Here is a 20,089-nt window from a genome sequence, read left to right as displayed (position 1 = left end):
CTTTCCTCATATGAATGCCATCAGAACAAGGGCACGTTAATCAATGACCTATGAGAAGCTGCATGAGTGTCTCAGGATGAGCCAAACTAGGCAAACAAGGCAGTGCAATCTTCCTCACTGACTCACTGGCTCAAAATGTCTCATATGTACAGTAGTTCTGTTTTGTGATGATTCAAACAACATTGTTTAATTCTAAATACGTGTCCAAAATATGTGAGAACAAAATCTTTAATAATGATACCATTAAAAGTGAAGAAGGAAGGAATGCGTCTGACAAGTTTATTCCATGTAGTATTACTATATATATTAAGTTAACACTACTTTAAGTACGATTTATTTGTAGCGATTCATTCACGTAGTTTTACTCTGTGTGGCCCATGAACCCCCAGTGGTTTTCCTTTTCGGCCCACTTGATAAGGAGGTTGAATAGCCCTGGCCTATAGCCTACTTATTTTGGAGCGCTTGGTCCTCTGCCAATGCTACCGCGACAACAGCTTTCCGGGTGGCCTCCATGTTTTCCTCCAAAGGCAGAGCGAAATAATAAAACGCTTTAAGTGTGGGTGTGGCGTCAGATCCGAGATCCGAGTCGGTGGTTTGGGCGTAACGTGCAATAAACCAATGAGAGTGCCTTCTCCTATCCCCTTTAAGAGCCATGAGCGCATTTGAATCTGACGAGTTAATATTTTGACAGAGCTTTTGCAGTCTCCGAGGAGAAAGATGCACATTCATTTCAAACTTCAAATGGCTCAGTTTATGGCCAAATAATATAGCCTAATTCACACACGGAATAGCGTTTTCTTCCACAACTTCAGACACACTGAGTCCTCAAATAAATTTCGGCAAAGAAAACTGAACACTCATATGATGCGGTAACTGTGGTTCTATTTAATGATATACGCAATACATTAACAAACTTTGTTTCTTACCAGTATTGTATGTAGGCTATTATCGTTATCGACTTGTGTTCCTAATATGCATGTGTCCCCCCGTTAATATACATTGCCATGGACTGTATTATGCGTTACGTGTTTAGTTTGAGTGTGTTTAAACAGATGGACGCACGCCCGCTTTCATTAATTATTTTACACATACACACGCGCACCCGCAACGTTTGCGCCAGACCACGCCTCCTCCTTTCGCCGAACCGCCCCTTGGGGCGCAAGATCATTCCCTAATTTACAGGCGCGTGGCGGTGGAGGGAAAAGAACGCTCTGCGCTTGTTGCAAAGTAGCAACGACACATGCGTCAGTGTAGAAAGTAAATTGCGCCGGATGCAAGATAGGGTCCATTGTGTGTTTACATAATCAATGACTGAACATCTTTAATGCTAAATAAATGAACCCAAATTACGGATATATGGTGTGCCCGAACTTATTAAGTTTGTCCTGCCAGGATCCTTTAGTGTAGCGAATGGCTGCCGACAGCATGCTTCTTAGCCTCCTCTTGGTGGGATATCTCCTGTAGTTTGGTAGCAGTAACATGGATTGGCAGGGGATGGCTTCTGGGAAATGGAGTTCTGTGGAATTGGGAAGGATCGCCACCCTCATCTTTACTTCTGATATACCGATAATGGGTACACGATCCAGACCTGTGAGGAACACTGATGGCAAGACCGGTGGAGATGATGTTACAAAGGTACATACATCATAAACATACTATTACTACTAAGTTATGTAGCATAATGTTTAATACTTACAGAGAAAATCTTTCTTTTTGTCCCCAGTCAGTTCTTCAAATACCTCCCAGAAGGTTAAGATATTGGGATGTGTTTCGCTGTACTCTCCAGCATACACCGTGTTCTGAGGGAGTTACAGAGTATTACGAATTAACGATTATTCAATATTACCATTTAGTCATAGCGCAAGGCAGTGAATCCAGATACAACCCTGACTGTGTTAAGGAAAAAGAAAAATGTCACGTGAATTGTAAATTATAACTTCTGACCCTATCAAAACCGTAGTCTCGGTGGCATAGTCAGGGGAGCCGTTTGGATCTTTCTTGTTCTAAACGTTTTTTTACTACTTATTTCTTCTTGATTTCTCGTTCTCTGCATCTTTTCCTTTCTTTTGTCTATCTTGTTCTCCATCGTTCTCACATTTCAAAATGTTCTCATTCCCTTGTCTTTTCATTCGCCATATTTTTTATATTATTCCTGTTATTTATTCTCCTTGCCTTTCGTCTCTTATCTCAATCTCAATGTCATTTTCGCCAACTTTTTCTCGTCCTCCATCTATTAAAAAATATATATATCTCCCTTTCCTTGAATTCTGAACTTAGTTCATGCTTTTTTTCTACAGTTTATTTTTCTTTTATCGTGTTCTCATTCTCCATCTTTGTTTCTCTTTTCTCAATATTCTCATTTTCCATATCTTTTATCCAAATGTTTCTGCCCTCCATATTTTTCTCTTTTATTGCTCAATGTTTCCATACTGTTCCTATCTCCTTTTTCTCATTCTCGTTCTTTCCATACACTCGTTTTCGTTTTTCTAATTTCTCCCCATCGTGTTACTCCACTTTTCATTCTATCTTTATGGAACTTTTCCTTTTTCATTTTTTGATAGACTTTTCATGTGTATATATAATATAGCAAAAAACGAATATGTATTCTCGTGAAAACAGTAAAATAAACATTTAAATGACAGGAAAGTCAGGAAACGTCCATATGCTGATATTATGATCTCCTCTCTCAATAAAATAGTGTGTGACTTGTTATGCGAAGTAGTGCAGACCTGCTTCATCACATTCCAGTCAGTGAACTCCTGGCCCACCATCAAGCTTCGTAACTCTTTCGGTTCGAAGAACTCCACCACTTCTCTGATGCACACCTTGAAGAAGCCCCTCTTGAACTCCTCGAACACCGGTTCTACAGATTGGTTGAAGGCGTAGTTGATGTAGGCGTCGAAAAACTCTTTCCTGTGGATGGAGAAAGTGTTACGCTTTAGAAAATGTTTGTTAGCACAATCTGAAAACTGTATAAATATTATTTCTGTGGGTGGCAGGTGAGGGCACAATTATTACTATTGTTCTACTAACAATATTAAATGTATTTTGAGAATCTGCAATGGCTCACTAGTGATGTTGCGATACATGTTTCATTGTACATAAAGGCTCCTGAATTATGGTGGTCGGGCCACTGAAATCATATGATTTAATCTGTATGCACAACTAAACACTTTCAGCAAAGTCTTTATCCTGGTTGACCAATTATGTTAAGATGATTTGGTATTAGCATGGATGTCGTTCAAGCCATTGAAATCAAGGTCCTTGGTTTGGAAGAAAGGCAGAGAAGTGAATAAGTTCTGAGGTTATCAACCTCAGAAATCTGAATCCCTACTATCTCAGAGAAGCCTTAGAAAGATCTTGCCCAGCAGCCTCAGGGATACAGCGACCCTTAACAGGGTCGCTGTATCAGGCATTCCAGGACAAATCAAGGTGTGGCTTTACCAGGACAGGATTCTGCCAAGGATAACTAGCCCTAACCCTGTGTTCACTGCCCTCTAGGAGTTCCCGACCAACAGTTTTAGACCCTACCAGTGGAAGTGGCTTGCTCTACCGAGGTGCTTGAGCAGCATCGCCCCCGATGGTAAACCAGCAAACTGATGTTCCCCCTGAAATCCATCATGGAGGAATTTGGAAGGTCTTGTGTGCAAAGGAGGTGCTGTAGTTCCGAAGGTCAAGCAACCCTAAGGTCTCCGGTGAAGGGGAAGCTGTCAAGACTAGTAGGAAGCGACGTGTGGAGGCTGCAGTAGAACAGGCAGAGTCACGGATATGCCATCAAGTCCTGGTGGGAGCAGTGGCCATAGAAAGGACTGTTCTAGGAACCATCACCAAGCCCCCAATATGACAAGGCTTGGGGAAACTACTGCAGAGTGGGGTGAGAGCAACATCAGGGCTTCTCAACACTGCACAGGACTGGCAGCTGACAGTGGACTTAAGCAGGCAACTCAAGTTCCCTCAGCGTGTTGCCAAGACCACCCTGAAGCCCAAAATACAACGGCACCGTGGCGCGCATTTAACACGCGTCAAGTGCCGCCCCTAGCACCAAAAGGAAGCGTCCCGCTGCAGCGGCGTTCAGATTATGTTTTGAAAGCAGCAGAACAACCAACAGGGTTGGTAGGCTGCCATAACGTTATACCTGTTTTTGCGGAATTATTCGTCTAGTGCGTCAACAATCTCCATGTGTATAGGACCTTGGATCAAGCAAAGCGATTTTTCAGGGGCTACGCTATGCAATAGGACAGTGCTGTGAAGGACACGAGGCCGGACAGTGGCGGGAAGGAGACGGGGTGGCGCGCTGGCGCGCGTCTAGCAACCGCCAGTTTGTGGTTGTCCGTAGGAAATAATGGGGGCGGTTGTTTTGACGCACGCCGGTCGCCGCCGGAGTGTTTTGGGCTTAAGAAGTCACATTGTTCGGGTGGTAGTGGCAAAGACGAGTCTTGTCCCGCCGAAGCTTACCATCTCATGGGAAGACTGCGTGGACGAGGCCTTTGAGCGGAACTTGATGATAATGGATTCACCTCAATCGACCATAAACTTACTTGTTGGAAAATGAGACAGGCTTCCCTTCTGTTGTTGAATCAAGTTCCACTTCTCTGCCATCCCAGTCCACCTGCCAAACACAAAGACCCAGCCGATGCAATTGCTTGTCAATTAGAAAAGGGCTAAGGAAAGCCCATGAGGCCTTCTGTTTTTTAGAAGAAATTCACCCTACCCTGAAGCTGAGGTCCAACTTCTCAAAGTCCTCTGAGGTGTAGTCTTCCAAAATGCAACGCAAACCCCTGTAAGGATGGCCACCGTTGATTAAGTTTCTGTGCCTCCTACTCCCTGCACCAGCCTTGGACATTTCTGTGGCTCTAGTTGATTTCTAGAACCATTGATACTTAATAAAAAAAATTGAATTACAGAAGTGATACAAAAAGACTATACTTATAAAATGTAATAAGTTTGATTAGATAACCATATATGGACCACAGGAATTCAAATGCCAGGCTATCTATTTATGTAAAACCATGACTAACTCTGCTACTACTGGCTGAAATTCTTTCATGTCTTGATAGGATGGTTTCACGTTGACCAGCTTCTTGAAGAGAACTAATGGGAAAGGCAGTTTGATGATGTGGTGGTTGTACAAGGCAATGCCACATAGAACTCCAAACAGGAAGTACTTCTCCAATTTTGGCGGTTCAACCTGTCTCACACACACACAAACAAAGGTTGGTAGTTGGTTAGTGTGGAATATATATAAGCTGTATTGAGAATAATAGTATTTCTTTCTAAGAAATGAATTATTGTAACCATATTTTATCTAGCTTCAAGTGTATAATTTCTTATCGTATAATTGTTACTGGGTAGAGCGAACAAAACTGTTAAGCTTGAAAGGTATTCCTCACCTGGGCCGGGAACCAAGCTAGCGTCTGGCCTTCGTTATACATGAACATATTTGAACCGGGGTTCATGAGCTCCTCGAACACGTTGATGAAGAAGTCTTCTTTGCTGATCTCTGTCAGTTCCAGTGCTTCTTTGAACTGCACCTAGATTACAAAACAGGCTTGAGTGCACTTGGACTTATGGTGTGTTCCTGAATCCTCGGACGCCAGCCTTCCGAGTCGGAAGTCGGAAATCTCCCAGCTTTCTTGCAGCACTTTGCGGAGGCACCCCCCTTTATTGTCTTCATCTCTCGGAATTCTGAGAGTAGACAGAGAGCAGTGATGACGCTCTCAACAAAAATGTCTGCGCCCGTGAAGAGATTTATTTCTTTGTATTTGTACCACATTGGTCATTTTAATGTTGATTTTAAATGCTTACACACTTGATTAGATTGCTACTTTATTCCGGTCACCAATTTATGCATTGCAAGGTCTTGCTGTGCATGCAATACAATGTAAAGTTGTGTTGTTTGTTTTCGGGCTGGTTGCCTAAAGAGGCTAATTTAGCTAACAATAAACAAATTTGGTTTGGAAACTCAGCCATGACAATCAACAGAAGTTGATTCATCAGCAAAAATAAATCACAAATAAGTCAAACTTCAATTTTCGATGCAGAGCGATTTTTACCCATAAAATAGGAAATCATTCTTGTACGTTGATGGTTTTCAAAGTGAAGAAAAAACATTTCTTTCTTACGGTGAGTTGACGTGATGCCGATTTTCAGTGGAGCCCTGGCGCAAAAGGAAAAACATAGAACTGGAAGACACAACAAAAGTTTAACAGTGACATATTTACCAAGATTTGGCTCTCGAAAAGAGAGTGGTCGGCTGAAGACAGGTGGCGGAAAGTATCTTCAACAAGGTTTGTTTGTCTCAGTTTGAGCTGGAACCCTGGCACTGCTTCAGGGTTCTCCAAGATACTACTGTCAATTTCTGCCTGGGAAACAAGTAACTCTCGACGTTGTTTATCCTGTAAAAAAAAGTAGCAAGTTGGTTAAAATGTAATTTATTTTTTACAAAAATGCAAATAGAGTTATTGGCAGCTGAAGAGTAATTGGCACTTGTCCCTTCAGTCCTCCCTATAAGCCACTCCCCCAAACACGTGACTAGCTTGCTAGCGCAAAAGGTCTGATGGACGGTCTAATTACAGGCCTGCAACCGTAATACCAGATTTATTTGTCAGAACATTTTATTTATTGATTGCTTCAACAATGTTAAGACAATTTCAACAAATATTAAAAGAAATGCTTTTAAAATAAATGGACCCCCCTTCCTTCAAATGATAAATTATCAATTTGAATGAGTAAAATAGTCTTGAGATAGTATACCATTCATTCAGTATATGGCGAAAATGGCCTGAATTTTCTACATAGTAGTCATGTGTCAGTTATACCTTGAGAAAAATTGTGCAGATGCTAAAGGCGGTCAACTTGCAAGGGAGATTTAACACAAATGGAAACCGGCAGAATATGGCTGGTGTGTTCTCATCCTCCTTAAATATAAGATGAAGGACATTTCGTAATTATAACAACAAATACAACAACAATTTCACATTTAATTTGACAGTTTCGCATTTTGTGTGCTTTAATACTTTAACCACAAAATGTCAGCACAACTGTTTAGTTGAAGTAATTAGTGTAGAACCACTTTACACCTGCAAGTATGATTTAGCATTTGAAAACCTCCTTTTGAAAGCATTTGTACCTCCTTTTGATAGCATGCAGCCCAAAGGCCCACATCCACAACAGGATCGTACAAGTGTTCTATTTGGTCAATGTAGAAAGTACTCAGTGGAACCTTCAGGGACCGCCCCGCTTTATTAGCCTGTGGAAACAATACATTGATAAATAATAACAATAATATAGAACTTTATGAAAACATATTATAATAGCAGAAAGTTTTAAAATTTAACTGTTGCATAAAATAAATGTAGAATAAATAAAATAAAATATATAAATGATATCCAAAATCTGTTTAATTATAATTGAAGGTCAAAGTGTGTTGATTTGTTAAATGTTTGAAAGAAGGTTACCGGTAAATGTAAAAAATTGACCAAGGTGCAAAGTCTAAAGTAGTCAAAGGTGAAATATTTTTAAAGGAGTAGGGTCCCAAAATGTGTAGAGAATAAGAAAGAAAGAAATAATAAAGCCTAAGAATAACAATAGTTAGGCGCTGCTTGAAGCCTTCACCTAATAATTACTATTACTATCATCATTATTATACTTCTAATAATTATTAATCAAAAAGGATCATTAAAAATGAAATAGTTAAGGTTAGTGTCTCACCTTGAAGAGCATCCTGAGGGTCTCCAGAACCATTTTTACCATATTGTCATGAGACACCAGAAGCTTATTCCGGAGAAAGAAGGACAGGGCCCATTTGAACACGGCAATGTGTCTGGTCAGGATGGCAGGGGGCAGGGAAGACCAACAGCCTCCTTAAAGAACAATAAAAACACATTATTTTACAATATATAATAACCTATAGTACCTGTAATAACCTGTACTACCTGTAATTACCTAAACTGTTTTATAATATATCATACCATATGGAGCTAATCTCGGACCCAGCAGTCCCACTATGTTATAGCAAGACTTCCTGGGGACACCGCACAGAGCCTGGGCCGGAAACCAAGACTACAGGGGGCAAGTTACGCTACGTTTCCTGTTTTGTTACGGAGATATTCTACCTCAGTAAACTTGGATTAAGCTTTCTGGAGGGGATTTTAAATTAATAAAGTGTATTTCTATGACCAGTCGACAAAGTGTTGATTGGAAACATTTACAGACTTGTTTTTACAGTTTACTACGGCTGGCCAAGTTTATTCACGCCAAATATGTGATTACAAATACTGCAATATTTATAGAGCTCGTAAGTACGCCCCTTCCGGTAGAGCCAATGGGACCTCTGAGATCGTAAAATATGAATGTGTTTTAATGGAGAGAAAGTAATTATTTTCTGGTCCCCGTCTTTACATGCCCTGGATTACACATATGTTGTTTGTTTGTTCATGCAAAGAACAAAAAAAATCGCAATGAAGTTTGATAATGTTGGGTTTTGTGTGAGGCCGCTTTGTGAACTACAGCTCTTCCCCGCTCTTGACGCGAAGTATATACGTCCCCACCACTCTGGTACAGACATGGCGATCTCTCTGCTCCACTTGACTGCTTTTTTCCAAGGGGAGGATAACAGCATCGAAAGAGGTGAAAATCATTACAAGTCGGGGCATGTGTAGATTTTCAGTTATGCCAATGGGGAGATTGTAGGCCTTGTCCACGCCAGTTGCAGAGAGGGTGACGTCACATACGAGACGTGTAGTCTTTCTCATTGTGTTTTCTCTACAGCCTTTAACTGAACAATTGCACAATATACAGTCAAACTCATGGCATGAAAAATTATTATTTAAATCCACAATCAACATATGTGTAATCGAGGGCATGTAAAGACTGGTACCAGAAAATATTTTCTTTCTCCATTGAAACCCATTCATATTTTACAATCTCATAGATCCCATGGGGGTCTACCGGAAGGGGCGGACTTACGAGCTCTATTGTCAAAACTAATAGGCGGGTTTCAGATCTTCTGCATTTGCGCGCATGCATGCACGACTTGACAACATCCGCCCGAACTGGTCAGGAACTCGTCAAGTTCCCACAACGTCAAGTCGGACACAGGTGCACTTCTCGTTGTTTGAACAAGCATAGTTTGGGAGAGGGCACATCTCTTTGAAAGGACTTATGTCATTTGTCACGTGGAAAATTCCACGTGGTAATTCCAACCAACCAGGGCAAAATTTTGATATGTTGAGAGGGGTGTCTTATGTCGGCACTTATGGTGCGTTCCTGAATCCTCGGACACCAGCCTTCCGAGTTTGACGTCACTTCCGGTCTCTGAGCATTCATAGCGTTCCTGTTCATCTTGTGACTGTGTCATGAAATTGTCTAGTTGTTGTTTATTGTTAGCTACATTAGCCTCATTAGCAAACCAGCCCGAAAACAAACAACACAAGTGTATAAAAGTGTGTAAGAACATTTTAAATCAACATTAAAATGACAAAGTGGTACAAAGACAAAAAAATCAAATCTCTTCACGGGCGCAGCCATTTTGTTGAGAGCGTCATCACTGCTCTCGGTCTACTCTCAGATTTCCGAAAGATGAAGACAAAAAGGGGGCGTGCCTTCAAGAAATGCCGCAAGAAAGCTGGGAGATCTTCGACTTTCGACTCGGAAGTCTTGCGTCCGAGGATTGAGGAACACTCCATTGCCCACCAAATGCCCAGAAAAGCAGGCGGAAGTTGTTTTCCTGAAAATACCGCGAGATTTGAAAGTCAGGTGACTCGTCGCATCGGAAGTAATCCATGGACCGAAGTAGGGATGCACCGAAATGAAAATTCTTGGCCGAAACCGAAACCGAATACACTGAAACAGTTGGCCGAAGGCCGAAACCGAATACCGAATGTGGCTTTTAATGTTTTTCATTCATTTTGCTTTAAATTTTCACCATTGCATAAATCAAACAATTAAATGTCCTTTATAAACTTTTTTGTCTTGCTTTTCTATAAAAAAAAATCAATTACAAATTTGATACAAACTATTTATTTAATACTGAACGTTTTCTAACATTCCAGCAGACACTATAGCAAGAATTTAAGAACAATGCCTTTAAATAAATGAGTACAACTTTTTTTTCTTTTTTATAAAAAAAAAAAGTGTTTGGTGTATTATGTTCGGCCTTTTTACTCCTTCTGCCGAATATTCGGTGGATCCCTAGACCGAAGTTATCACAGGTATTTCAGACGTTTTTCACCACAGAATGTATTCTGACGCATGGCAAACAAAGCCGCATGCCTCATCAAAAAGAAGCCTAATATGAAGCCAAAGAAAGTGAAACACTGTGATAAACAAGATTTCAGGAGACCAAGGGAGATGCAGAGGACCAAATGAACCAATCAGATTGAAGACAGAGGTGTGACTCACTTATTAACCCGGACATCTTTTCATTAAGCCCACTGATAATGAGAGCCAGGGGGATGACCTCATCTATCACGTTGTGGTCCTCTTGGAGAAGAGGACATGTCAGAAGAACCAGGAGTACATCAGGGGACTTCAGCACAGACATTGCTTTTAGGAGAGGATCGACAATATCGGCAAAAACGATCTAGATGAAAAAAAGTCACATGGTTACAGTTAAAATAGGGCCAAATATAACATAAATATTTTGAGCTTTGGGTGGAGGAATTCAATTATCCTTAATTTGGGTCAAGGATAAACTATGTTAATATAACATAACTATGTTAATATATTGTTAATTATATATTTGGTCTTAGCTCTTTGTTTGATCCATGGAATCTGCATCATCTGATCAAAAGTCTTGGCAGCAGCCTCAACATCAGCAATCAATTCCCCTGTAGTCGATGGAGACAGACTGTCGAGGAGGAGAGAGGTTAGGCACATCCCAACAAGTTCCAGGTCATAAGCTAAAGGGGAGCTTAGCTTGCTTCCAGGATGTGCACAGGTGAGATGTGGGGACTGAACCCAGAACCATTTAACCATCCAGGACAAAGAACTTACTTGGGTTTTGCGAAAGCAGCAACAAGGCTCGAACTTGAAACAAACATAGACAGTATTTCCCTGCAATGGATTACAATACACTAGTTAGCACTAATGATACAGCAGTAATATACAAAATTTTTAAAGAAAACATATATATTTGAGTTTAAAGAATGCAAAAACGAACTCTATAGCCTCCTGATCGCCTATTTCCATCGCCTGCCACTTTTTTAGTTTTTTTTCATCAAACCGCCTTATGGTCAAGTGACGGTCCCTCGTCAAACTCTAGCGAAAGACAAATAAGAACAAATAACAGAAATGAATGAAATGAGGATAATGGAAAATCATGTAAAAGCTTACTCAGACACCAATAGGTTGACTCCTACTGTTTTGTAGCTTACTCACAATGTGAGGTGTCATTACATTAGCATTAGCTTGAATGTGTTTCCATACGATACCTCGGCGGCTGAGTAGAGAAAGTTTGTGTTCCATCCAGCCGCTATTTTCAACTCTGCATTTGAAGTAGGACAAGGTGAAACATGTTATGTAACACTAACATTACACTAGATATAATAGAGTTCCTAAGAAAATGTACAGGAACATGTACATTTGGGCTACATAAAAACATAACTATTAACAATTTTATTGCTCTGATCACATTATAATGTTTCTATTAAAGAATAATACGTTTCGATAAAAAAAGAATGATCTATAAATAAAATGTAGTTTTATAAATGAAACATTCTTGATTACAGTACCATTGGGTACAGCTGCTGCACCATCAGTGGTCCATGGCACTTGTACAAGAGAACCATCACTCCCACTTTGACCTTTAACCCTGCTGCCAAAGGTCCAAATGTGGCCGGATGAGCCCAATATTAAGGTGTGGTGGCTGGAAAAATCAAATTATCAATATTTAGAAATACTTCACCCAAGTATTTAAGCTTTTCATGATTTTGCAAGAAAAACAACAACATGTATACTGATTTTCAATATTCCACCACACCACCAGATGAGATTAGGTCATGTGATCAGTACCTGCCGCATGCAATCTGTGCGACGGGTTCGTCGATGCCCTGGACCTGTCGGGGGATGAGTTCACCGGCAGTAGAACGATGGCCCAGCTGACCGTGGCTTCCATCACCAAAGGTGAGAACCTTCCCATCCTCGAGAGCACAACACACAGCACAACAATCAAACTCCAGCAGGGACTCATTGGGTCTGTCCACCTTCCCCTTCCGTGACGGGCCGGAGTGTCCGTCCGTCAGTTCGTCTGTCACCCAATAGACCTCTGAAGAATAAGTCCCGCCTTCCCTCGGTCAAATGTCAATGGGCAATAACATGGGGGTTTTGAATGATCGTACATAACAAACTCTGTAGGTGGCGAAGAAGTAAAAGCTGCGTCACGTTTTGAACTACACACTCTTTCCATCTAGTTTCAACTGGGTTATTGGGTTTTCGGTGCCGTTAAAGTAGCATTAATAATTGTTTACTACATTAACGGCACCGTCAATCCATAGACATTTGACCGAGGGAACCGGAGCCTCGGAGGCAGGACATATTCTTCAGCGCAGGGTATCTGCAGGTTTCAACAAGTCAAATTTAAGACTTTTTAAGACCTTTTTTATGAAATTTAAGACCTAAAACACGCGATGGTGGGGGTCGGCAACAGACGCGAGCCAACTTCGGAAACGGACGTCTTCCAGTCAACTGTCCTTGAATTTGCACCTAACCATTGTTGCAGACAGCACGTAGATAATCGTTTATATATGCAGCTAGCAAGAAAGCAGCCTCTCTACATGTCCTACCTGAAAAGCTCCCCGAAAAAAATAAAAAAATAAATAGTCCTGCCCCGACAAATTTAAGACCTTGAGTTACAGTATTTAAGACCAGCATATGACATTTGTAACGAATTTAAGACTTTTTAAGACTTTTTAAAGCCTTAAATTTAGAAACCTGAATTAAAGACTTTTTAAGGATTCGCGGACACCCTGCTTCAAAGGTCTATTCGCCTTCGCACACCAGCCTAACTTAATGCAAATGTTTGTTTACGAGCGACCAATAGGAGAGTAGATATGCTGGTCAGATCTTCTCTCCCCCAGTAATCAATTATGTTCCCTTGCTTGCCATTTGAAGTAGGCTGAGTAAATATTTCATTCTCATCACGACGATCACGATCATCTTAAATTTTGCTGCAGCGATGCATCATATATTCCGTTGCATCCACAACATCTGCATCGATCGATGAAGGACTGGAGCATGAGTTCGAGACAAATAGAGGGAACAACGAAGAAGAAAGTTGTCGCGACCGACTGCGTTACCGGAGAAAGAGAGCATATTTTTTTGCTTAATTTCCCATTTAACTAATACTGGTACAAATATAGTTGATTTCTGTGTTTAACTGAGAAAACAGGGCATGGAAGGAAGGGACCCTATAATGTTCAGCTAACTTGTCAATAATAATAATAATAAAAACATTTCTATTTACACGTGCAGCTGTGAACTCATGTATTGTAATTTATTGTATGATGTGTGTACTTTTAGAGTAAAACCTATAATTTCGCATTCAAAACGAATTACTCTGGAAAGCAGTGCCAACATTTAAATATGTTTTAACCATTCAGCGAGCAAAAGGCCACAGGCTGATTATCGTTCAGGGTGCCACTCAATGACATGCAAATGCAGACCGAAACGTCATCAACACAAATGGTGTGAAAAGCCGAGATTTTACTCCAGTCACATAAGGTAATTAACATTTCCGCTGGCTCAAATACTACCTCAGGGGTGGTATTTCTTCAGGATGTTTCCAGGATACCAATGTCAGGATATGTCGTTCACACATACGGCCCGTCAGGAGACGAGCGGGCTAACAGCAGGAATTGCGCGTATGTGTGAAAGCAGCTCATGTGTGATTACCTTTGTCAGGACAACTGAGTGTTCTGCGCCACAGCTTGCAGTGGCGACCTCTATTGGTTTGAGGGATGGTACTGGCATAATTCTAAATCTACCTGTTGGACACATGGAGGACATTACTATTTCCATAACATGAAATTTAATCTAATTGACAGGATTAAATAATTATAATCCTTTCATTTAATAATTGTATTCCAACAGCAAGAACAACAGGGTCAGCAGAAACAACAGACAAATAATCAGATATTGGAAGAAGCAGAAACTGTTTTTTTACCCTTCTCGTCCACTCTGTTGAGTCCCAGTTGGCCCAGTTTGTTGTTCCCACAGCAGTAGACCAGGCCTGAGAGAGCGATGAACAGGCTGTGGGTCCCGCCGGCCACCACCAGGGTAACCGGTATCCCCGTGAGAGAGAGCACCAGGGCCGGACAGGGCTGCACGCACACATCCTTCCCTAGCCCCAGCTGGCCGTGACTGTTGGAGCCCCACGAAAAGACGTCTCCGGCTGGGTTGTGTGTGTGGAGGAAACACGGCCACACATCAAAACATACGAAATACGACACGATTACAGATCAGTTGGGCGTTCCTCGTTGGTGTGCATAGCCGCGGGAAGAGGTTTGAGCTGATAAAGTGTCAGGTGGTGGGGAGGGAAAAGATGGCCCTGTGGGCCAGTCTGATCGTGGGGTTGTTCAATATTAATTGCCGACGGCCGTCCTGCATTCCTCCAGAACTCACAGGGGGCAGGTCGGTCCACCCCTATTAAACCAAACACAAGCCTACACGCAATTAAAAAACAAAAAGAATAAGAATCCTTGTGTTCGAACGCAAATGTTATTGTCCTCAAATTACTAACGACAAATTCTTATCATGACACTGCAACTTTTTTTCGCTTTATGCCGCCTCCTGAAAATGTTTGCAATCGTTTATTTGTTGATGAGACAGAGCTTGCTATTATGATTTTAGTATCGTAACTAATGGAATGTTTAATTTGCATCCTCTCAATATTCAATTCTAATCTAAAATTGGCAAATCAATAATATGTTATTGCGAAATTATATAAATTAATATTATAAATATTTATACTAAATACATTTTTATTTTATTAAAAAGGTATGCCGCTAGGGGTTGCTCAAACCAAACAATAGCAAAACAATTGTTTGACGATGTGAAGTAGCGTGGCATCATGGGAGTTGTTGTCTTCACCCCCATTGCAGCCGAAAAAGAACTGCGTGGCCAATGGAGATTCGGTGTGGATGTAATGCACATAGGACTGTGTAATATACTGGTTCAACTGCAAATGTAACAGACTGTAACCACAGATATAGATATCTATGTTCAAGATCATAGTCAGACCCGGCGCCATGGGCGGGTCAGACCGGGCCGGGCCCGCCCATTGGATGTCTTTGCCCTTAAAAAAATTATTTTACTTTTTTATTTCATTTTTTATGCTAAGATATATATGATGTCAGATACTATTTAAAATCTCAAAAAACAATTGTTAAACTAAATAAAAAATGTGTAGAAAATAGAGACTATGTGATTGACATATGTGTAAACCTATCACTATTCAGAATGCGTCACACGGAACGACGGCGTTAACCGGCAAATTCAAATTAGTAGCCTAGCCTGCTCTGATGTTTTAAAAAGAAAATGGATATCAGACGCTGGTTAAAAACGAATGGGCCTAAAAACCTGCAGTTACAGAAAGTAAAGTTAGCTTAAACCCTGACCGGGCTGAGATTTGAGTTCCCGCCGCTAGCTGTAACAACGCAGCTGCCATTAGCCCTCTCCTCCGAGACCTTGCCTTTTACCTCTGACTCCGACCCGAGTAGACCGAACTCTGATGTGTTTACCACAGACTTTATTCCTCTGCCCCCGGTGGCTGTGGTGTGCAGCCACCAGGGGTCGACTGGCCATCTGGCATACCGGGCATCGTCCCGCTGGGCCGTTGACCCAATGAGGGCCGGTCCGGTCCGCTATGTTTAGTTTTTTTCTCTCTCTCTAAATTCCCTCCAATTGGGCCGGCCAATGGGCTACAGAGGGCTGGCAGTGTGTTGCCAGCATCGACGCATATTATTGGCCTAAGTTTGTCATTGTCAATCAATCATGGGCTGACAGGCTCAGAGAGCCCTGAAAGTGCTGTCAATCACAACACAAACCAGGGTGGGCGGGACCTCATGGTGTGGGCCGGAATCGGGACGGAGCTGAAAATGGATAAGCGTAAAAAACGCCCGGGTGGCGCCGAAAAACTGCGACTTAAAAAGCTGTAGTCTCTGGAGGTGGAAGCTGCTAAATGTTCAAAATGTTGCTGCTGCCCCGGGAGACGAGCGAGTGGAGGCATATATGCTAAGTAACGTTAGCCTGGGGCTAGCTAGGTTACATTTTGAGACATGTCCAAAACAAAGTAGAAAACATTTTTACATTGAATGTGATGTGACCTAATTAACGTCATACTTGTGAAAACATATTAGCCCAGAGTTGAAGGGCTGTGACTGTTGGTAGTTGTGGTTGTTATTGTTTAGATACGCTGAATTGTGATATTATGGGTTATTATTGTTCAGATGATTTAGCTAAGCTAGCTAACATCTGCTAACGTCAGCAGCCTCTTTTTGACTCATATTGATGTTAATTTCAAACATCTGCATATCTTTTAAGTTCAATTAACAGTTATGCAGGTATAGTCCTTAGGGCTCTTTTGAGACTTAAGTAATCCTTCATTTGTTCACTAAGTGTCACTACATCAAAAAAGGGCTATATGGCTACATACTTGTCAGTACACAGATACTGAGTGCAAGTTCTGTTTTCTGTTTTTTTGCAAGTCATGAATTTGGTGAGGAGTGTAACTGGCTGGCTGTGGAAGAGGAAGTAAGCAAATATAACCATAAATAGAGAATAACATTTTTTTTTATCTATAGCTGTGTGAAAAAGTCTAAGACATGAATTACTCAATAGATATGCATTCTCATGCGTGTATGTGCACATACACATATATGAGAATGCATATCTATTTAAACCTGTAATTCATGTCTTAGACTTTTTCACACAGCTATATAGATAATATATATTTTTTCAATTCTCTATTTATGGTTTCATAATGACTGAGTCACCGTTAAAACAAATGACTTTCAGCTCTAATGCTTCTACTATCTGTTATAGGTTTCAATTTAGATTATTTGTCAGGATATTTTGTTATTATTGTCCGAGTCTGGTTTTAACTAATGCTGGGCTTACACCAAAAGATTTTCACAGTCACAGACTAAAAACTGCAAGAGAGAATTTAGCGATGGATCAAGTGTGATATTTAACAAGGGTTTTGTAGATCTGTAGATATGGGGGGTGGAGATGCAGCGACCACAGGAGGTCTGTTAACTTCCTGTTCGGGTTTCACACCTTTCTTGTCAGCAGCACAAGTGACACAAACTTGAAAAACAAAAACAAAAAAAAGCAACAACTGCTATTCACAGTGCTGTACTTTTATTCGGATGTGCTATGTACTTGATTAAATTGTTTTAATCAAGTACATACAGGGTTCTTCCCGTTCATCTCGTCCCACCCCTAGTGCTGATCAACCTGGTCTCACAGGAATCCGTGAAATGACCACGGACGCTTAACTCAAAATCCGTGGGATCATCACGGAAACACGCAGATTTCCGTGTTATGGGCACGGAATTTGCTCCAATGCAAGTAAATGACACTGATATTCCGTGGCACACACAACGGATTCCCGTTTCAATGAGCGAGTCGACCTGGTCTCACATGGATCCGTGAAATGACAATAAATATATATATCACCTATATCATGTGATCTCGTGCTCATGCACACAACCGTTAATCTATTGAATCGTGTCCCAGAGCACGGTTACACCTTTTTCATCTTCCACAGAACGTCAAACCATTCATTTTGAGGGAGAGAGAGAGAGAAAGAGAGAGAGAGAGAGAGAGAGAGAGAGAGAGAGAGAGAGAGAGAGAGAGAGAGAGAGAGAGAGAGAGAGAGAGAGAGAGAGAGAGAGAGAGAGAGAGAGAGAGAGAGAGAGAGAGAGAGAGAGATTTGCATTGGCTTTGGCGATTTCCCGTGCCTCCTTTTTTCTCTCCACACAAAGCATTCTCTCTCCCGTTGCACACACACGCATGCCCCGGCCGCTCCCGAGAGCACAGACAGTGAGGGTTCCAACCGATAAAAAAAATAAAATAAACACAACTTGGACACAGGCCCTGAAGTTATGTAAAGCGAAAACCACTGTGTTATGGTAATTGTTTTGGTAGTTTTTGTCGCTCAATTCCTTCAAATTCTGGTGAAAAGAGACGAAGTCTGTTCACATGCCGACATCAAGGGTCCTGACCAATACTGTTGTTGGCCATGCTGATGGTTTTGCACTGCTGTGGACTGTTGCAATTGAGTTTTTTGTAGGCTACACCTGTCTGACATAATATTGATGCGGGCCCTCCCACAAAATCTACGTGGCCCCTGTATAGATTTGCTCTTGCGCCGGGTGGTCTGATCATAGTAGACCTACTCAGGCAATTAATAGCCCGCCAAAAGAAACATGGTTCTGTGATAACTGGCTCTTTATCTTTGTTCACATATGGTGACTGTCGGTTAGGCTACTGCTAGAGTCTAAGCATTAAGAAAGAGGATGAACAAATCCAAATCAAATATCAATAAATATTACCTTTCGTCAAAGCCAAGGAATGGGAGTTTCCACACGCTACTTGGATTACTGGTACACGGAAATGCAGAAGACTGAAAGAAAATTACATTGGTTTATGTCTTTGTTCAGTTAGTTAGTGACCACACACCATTAAAAAGAATGATGTGTGTGTTGACCTTGGTGTTTGGACCACAGGCGTTGTGCGTCCAACGCCCAGTTGTCCATCGCCACCAGCCCCCCATGAGTGCAGGTCTCCAGTTGCAGACAGCGAGAGGCAGTGGTCCTGACCGCAGGCCAAGCTCACCGCTCTGCTACAACCTGACACACGTCCTGCCGTGGCGGACAAAACAGACACATGCAAATGGTTTCTCTGCCCTTGTCAGGGCCAGGCGGGAAGTCTGAGCGAGTGGGACTAAAGGAATGGGAAATAGTGAACAGCAAAACCGAATGGAATTTCAATGGCTATTATTTATTCATGCTACACAGATTATTCTGCATTTAGTTTAGTTTACAAAAATAATAGTTGTGTCTCAGAACCGATAGGATTCGTGTTGTAATATTGGCCCCGCCCCCTTCCAAACTCCGCATCTTAGCGCATGCGCTTCTCATGACTTTCGTTTCTCTGATCACTTGCATGTGAAAGTGAAACTTACAAAAAGCGCAAACCAGGCGGAGTAGAAGGCAAAATAACAAATATTTTATCGATATAGCTTTAGATATAACCTCAATTCCATTTCTTACTGTGAACCCATATCGAAAGTGCTCATATTGCATAAGAACAACTCACCTGGCTTCGTCAGATCTTCGAGACTATTTCGACCAAGTTGTCCTTTGGAGTTTTGGCCGCAGGACAACACTGTGCCATCGCCGGTGAGGAATAAAGTATGCTGCTCACCACAACAAATTAGTGTGATGTTTTCATTGATGCTCCACGACAAACGAGCTGGGTTTGGTTCATCGGAGCAGTTTTTCCACCTGTACATCGTCCAGTTTGAACTAAACCAATAGCATCCAGCTGGCTTTCTTCATAGGTCCATGGTTGCAACGCATTGTGCTGTTGCCATATTGGATATTGATCCATAAACGTTTTGCGTCACAATTTGCCCCCTAGCGGCCCCAGTCGAGTTTCCAACGTCATTTTATTTTTATTAAAATAATAATTATTCTAATTAAAAATAAATATATGCTTTTCAACGTAAATTTTTCTTGTTAAATTTAAGTAAAATGATTTAAATACTTAAATAATAAATAAATAATAAATATGATATATGTGGTTAGGGTTAGGATCCGTTTTAGACGATGGTTATAAACGTGATAAATACAAATACTATATAAAGACACTAAATACTTACAGGTGCATGTCTTCTCCTTCTTCTTTGACTTCGGTCAAATTATGTTGTGTTCCAGATGGCTTCCGAGTTGCAAGTGGGGAAATCTCACAGCTTTCTTGCTGCTTTTCACGGAGGCCCGCCGCCTTTTGGTCGATCCCTCGGAATTCTGAGTATACCGAGTTCAGTGAGGCAAACAAAAACAAAAATTGCTGCGCCGTAAAGAGA

At 41.4% G+C, this 20,089-nt stretch overlaps 1 protein-coding gene across 1 annotated transcript; it reads right to left on the bottom strand.

Moving 5' to 3' along the window:
- Positions 1-1,291: 1,291 nt before the first annotated feature.
- LOC115556123 (probable E3 ubiquitin-protein ligase HERC6) lies at positions 1,292-19,623 on the bottom strand. Its single transcript, XM_030373263.1, has 23 exons — positions 19,321-19,623; positions 18,710-18,863; positions 18,555-18,625; positions 14,162-14,389; positions 13,891-13,982; positions 12,013-12,140; positions 11,733-11,866; positions 11,433-11,485; positions 11,162-11,259; positions 10,996-11,055; positions 10,753-10,849; positions 10,402-10,582; positions 7,711-7,862; positions 7,130-7,249; positions 6,819-6,917; positions 6,222-6,395; positions 5,391-5,531; positions 5,019-5,188; positions 4,712-4,778; positions 4,539-4,609; positions 2,730-2,913; positions 1,697-1,799; positions 1,292-1,600 (listed from the first exon to the last, which is right to left on the bottom strand). Exons 1-23 carry the CDS (start codon positions 19,514-19,516, stop codon positions 1,347-1,349), a joined length of 3,027 nt encoding a protein of 1,008 aa, XP_030229123.1. The 5' UTR covers positions 19,517-19,623; the 3' UTR covers positions 1,292-1,346.
- Between the last annotated feature and the right edge of the window lie 466 nt (positions 19,624-20,089).

Source organism: Gadus morhua, chromosome 12 (assembly GCF_902167405.1).
Source record: "Gadus morhua chromosome 12, gadMor3.0, whole genome shotgun sequence".
Taxonomy (NCBI): Eukaryota; Metazoa; Chordata; class Actinopteri; order Gadiformes; family Gadidae; genus Gadus; species Gadus morhua.
The sequence above is the reverse complement of the archived record's forward strand: the minus strand, read 5'-3'. Positions and strand labels throughout refer to the sequence as shown.